General features: G+C 36.9%; 1 protein-coding gene across 5 annotated transcripts in view; it reads left to right on the top strand.

The window, feature by feature from the left end:
• Window positions 1-3,760, top strand: part of cald1a (caldesmon 1a) — a 57,656-nt gene extending 53,896 nt beyond the window's left edge. For 4 of the 5 annotated variants that reach the window (XM_039660696.2, XM_039660695.2, XM_039660693.2 and 1 more), the window contains 2 exons: window positions 1,360-1,396; window positions 3,475-3,760. In XM_039660696.2, the coding sequence (XP_039516630.1) occupies window positions 1,360-1,396; window positions 3,475-3,488 (51 nt within the window). In that variant the 3' untranslated portion in view covers window positions 3,489-3,760. The remainder of the gene's footprint in view (window positions 1-1,359; window positions 1,397-3,474) is intronic. The other variant, XR_005620687.2, reaches the window with a different exon arrangement.

Here is a 3,760-nt window from a genome sequence, read left to right as displayed (position 1 = left end):
CAAGAGATCACTTCCGTCACTTTGGACGTGGCTGTGGTTAAAAGAGGTAAAAACGATATATAAATACTGTTCGTTTTCTCACACAAACCGCTCGTTTCGTGTCTTAGGCCATCAATGTGTACTTACATTTACGAGTCATTAAATCATGTTTAATTTGGACTTGGAGGTGGTGACCATACACTCTAAAAAATGCTGGGTTGTTTTAACCCAGTATTGGGTAAAATATGGACAAACCCAAACGTTGGGTTAAAAATGTAATTAAAAAATTTAACCCAATGGCTGGGTTTGTCCATATTTTACCCAAAACTGGGTTAAAACAACCCAGCATTTTTTAGAGTGTAGATCTCCATTATATGACTGACAGACAAGAACGGTTTGACCTAAAAAATATCAAAATTGAATCTACTGCGGAAAAATAGACACTTACATCTTGGATGCCCTGAATCAGACCAAAAATGAATTTCAATGTGAACTATCCCTTTAATAATGTAAAAAAAAAGTACATTAAAGAGCCAAAGCTCGTCTGGTTGGTAATTAGGGCGGAGCTTAGCGTAGGATCATTTTCACCTTCTCTCTCTCTTTCATTCCTTGTTTTTTTTTATTACCATCACCCTATTACAAAGGACTCTGCCTATTGTGAAAAGATCTATTTTAATGCTGGCATGACTGGGATGCAGTTGACCAAACATGGCGGTTTATTCACATCACGAATAGAAACCAATTCCAGACGATCCCATCGTCTGAACTTGAAAAGGCATTCCCACGAGCGCTGGCCTTCATATTTTTATATCCACAGATCAAATAGATAATAACGGTAGTCATTCAGAGCGGGCGGCTCTATCTTTGGAACGGGCACAATAGAAGCTTCTGCTGGACTGTCAGCGAGGCGTCAAGATCAGGCCAAGGCCGCGGTGTGCCACAGATTGCAGTTTTGGCCCAGAGCACTTAAAGGACTGGTAAATGGTGACGTAAAAAGCCTAATGAAGGGAAATCTGTGGTCAGAACCGCGCTGATGTTACCAAAACCAGCAGTGCAGTTTGGTCAGGAGTGGAAAGAATGTGTATGTGAATCTGGAAAAAGAGTGCTGTTTGAAACCATGCTAAGCATGTTCCTGTCACTGTACACGCAGCATGACGGCCACAAGTGCTTTCACTGATGACTTTTTGGAGCACATCGGCGCACAAAAAACATGTTAAAAAGGAAATGTAAAATGAAATGTGAAGGCATAAGTGGAGTACCAGACGGATGGGCTGGGATGGACCCTGCCACACTGATTAGCACATTAGCTTTTCACAATCTCATTCTGTCTTTTTCTGTGTTTCTTTCTCTTTCTCTCTTTTTCCATCTTTCTTTACCCAGGACGCAAGCAGAGGAGAGACCAAATCCGTCACCAATGGTAAGTGACAAGAAGATAAATTGTGTTTGTGTAAAACCGTGTCCCATTTCCATTATCCAACGAAAAGCAATATGTGGAACAGTAACTGCTGCGCAATGTGACTCAATCACGGCCAATTAGAATGGATTTGATGCGTCAAACACGTCTATTGAGAGCTAGGTTTTGGACCAATGAGATTACACAGTGGGCGGGGCTACCAAGCCTTTTTTGTGATGACACATTTCCAGTTAGTTAACGGCATAAATCTATTTGAACATAAAATAAAATCATATTTGAACATATTTGAACATAAAATAAAAGAAAATTTTTTAATATTTTCATTTTATTTATAAAACTATATTTTGTGTTAAATATTTTTTTTTGCTTTTAGGGTTTAGATAACAAATAACAACAAAAATAGGTTGGTTAGCACACAGTGTAAGTTTTATTGCACATGTGTCTATGCATCCAGGCCAACATGAGGTCAAAATTAAGTCCTACGGTGAAGGGCAAGCTCTCCATATTTCACAACACCCACAATCCCTCTGGCAGGAAGCCCTTCCAATGATAAATCATGGCTGCAGGCACGTCGTTCCCTGGCTGAAGTCTTTTAAAATGCCTCTTTGGCATTGTTTTCTATTTTGAATGGTGGCCATTTGTTCCTCTAAAAGAGACACGGTGGCCTTCGGGCATGCCGGGCATTTTTTGGGTAATGGGCGACAGGTCTTTGCGTTAGCCCACGTCGGCCTGCTCGTCTCAATATCACACTGTGGATTATGGGCGTCTGTCAGTGCCAGCAGGGCCAAAGCTGCATGTTTGTCACATTACTGCATGGGGCGGCAGATTAGCACACTCGCATGCCGGATGAAAACGTATGTCCCTCCAACCACTTAAAAATGGTCAAACACATGGCCAGCTTGCATTTAAGAGACTTTTTAAACTTTATTTAGCTCTGGAGGAGAAGAGAAAGGGTGTATGTTATAAATACACACAGCTAAGCATACAAAGATTTTGAATTGTCCCATAATCTTGGCTGAATGAAAAGCGTAACAAACATTTAACCCTTCTTCTAAGGGGCAAAGAAGTGGCCCAGATCCCATAAATAACAGGCAATAATCATGTTGGACAATTATCATTTTATACATTTAATTTTGGGTCATATTTGACATACGTGAGATCTACTTATTTCAGTTCTATATGAATTACAACAACACTCTGGGTGCATTTTACAAAATACTGGGTTGTTTCAACCCAAATTTGGGTGAAATGTGGACAAACCCAAATGTTGGGTTAAAAAATGCAATTAAAAAATGTTGAGGTTGGGTTACAATTGGAAATTTAATTTTAACCCAACAGTTGCGTTTGTCCATATTTTACCCAAAATTGGGTTCAAACAACCCAATATTGTTTAGAGTGAAGGCTGATATTTTTTTAATTAAAAGTAAATACAGTAAAAACTGAAATATTGTGGAAAAAGTATTTAAATTTAAAATAACCATTTTCTGTTTAATATATTTTTATTGATTTTTTTTAGCATCGATACTCCTGTCTTCAGTGTCACATGATCCTTCAGAAATCTTTCTAATATGATGATTTGCTGCTTAATATTTTTCTGTAAACTATGATGCTTATTTTTTCTGGAATATGGTGATTAGAAAGTTTTAAAAAAAATATTTGAAATACAAATATTATAAATGTCTTTGTCACTTGCATCAATTTAATCCATCCTTGCCGTACACTCTAAACAATGCTGGGTTGTTTGAAGCCAAATTTAAGTAAAATATGGACAAAACCAAATGTTGGGTTAAAAATGTCATTTCAAATGAAACCAACTTCAACTTTCACTTTCAACGGTAAATTTTATTGCATTTTTAACCTAACATTTCGGTTTGTCCATATTTGACCCAAATTCTTGACCCAAAAACAACCCAGCATTTTTTAGAGTGTATAAAAGTCTTAATTTTTAATTTAATAAAACACTTTTTTTTTTTTTTAAATGTACTGACCCCTAACAACCTAGTAAAAAATTGAATTAAAGTGTGTGTCATCTCATTTATTTTCAAGCAATTTTATGACTTCTCTCTTTTGTCTCTTAACAGGAACGGGCCATTAACCTTTCAAAGACGCCGGAGAGGCAGGGACCAAGAGAATGCACAACATTCCTTTTTTAAACTTTTATTAATACCAAAAAAAAAAAAAAAAAAAACACACACACACATGAGCATTTTATACTGTCAGGAAGATCTGTGTGTAGAGACGGTATAAAAGAGAAAAATGTAAAAATATATATAAATATATTTTTTATCACTGTATTCACAGGCCACCATCATAACACAAACACAGTTGCGTTTACTTTCTGTTAAACTGAAATCTGTGAAAACTAGT

Source organism: Pimephales promelas, chromosome 24, assembly GCF_988280905.1.
Source record: "Pimephales promelas chromosome 24, fPimPro1.hap1.1, whole genome shotgun sequence".
NCBI lineage: Eukaryota > Metazoa > Chordata > Actinopteri > Cypriniformes > Leuciscidae > Pimephales > Pimephales promelas.
The sequence above is the reverse complement of the archived record's forward strand: the minus strand, read 5'-3'. Positions and strand labels throughout refer to the sequence as shown.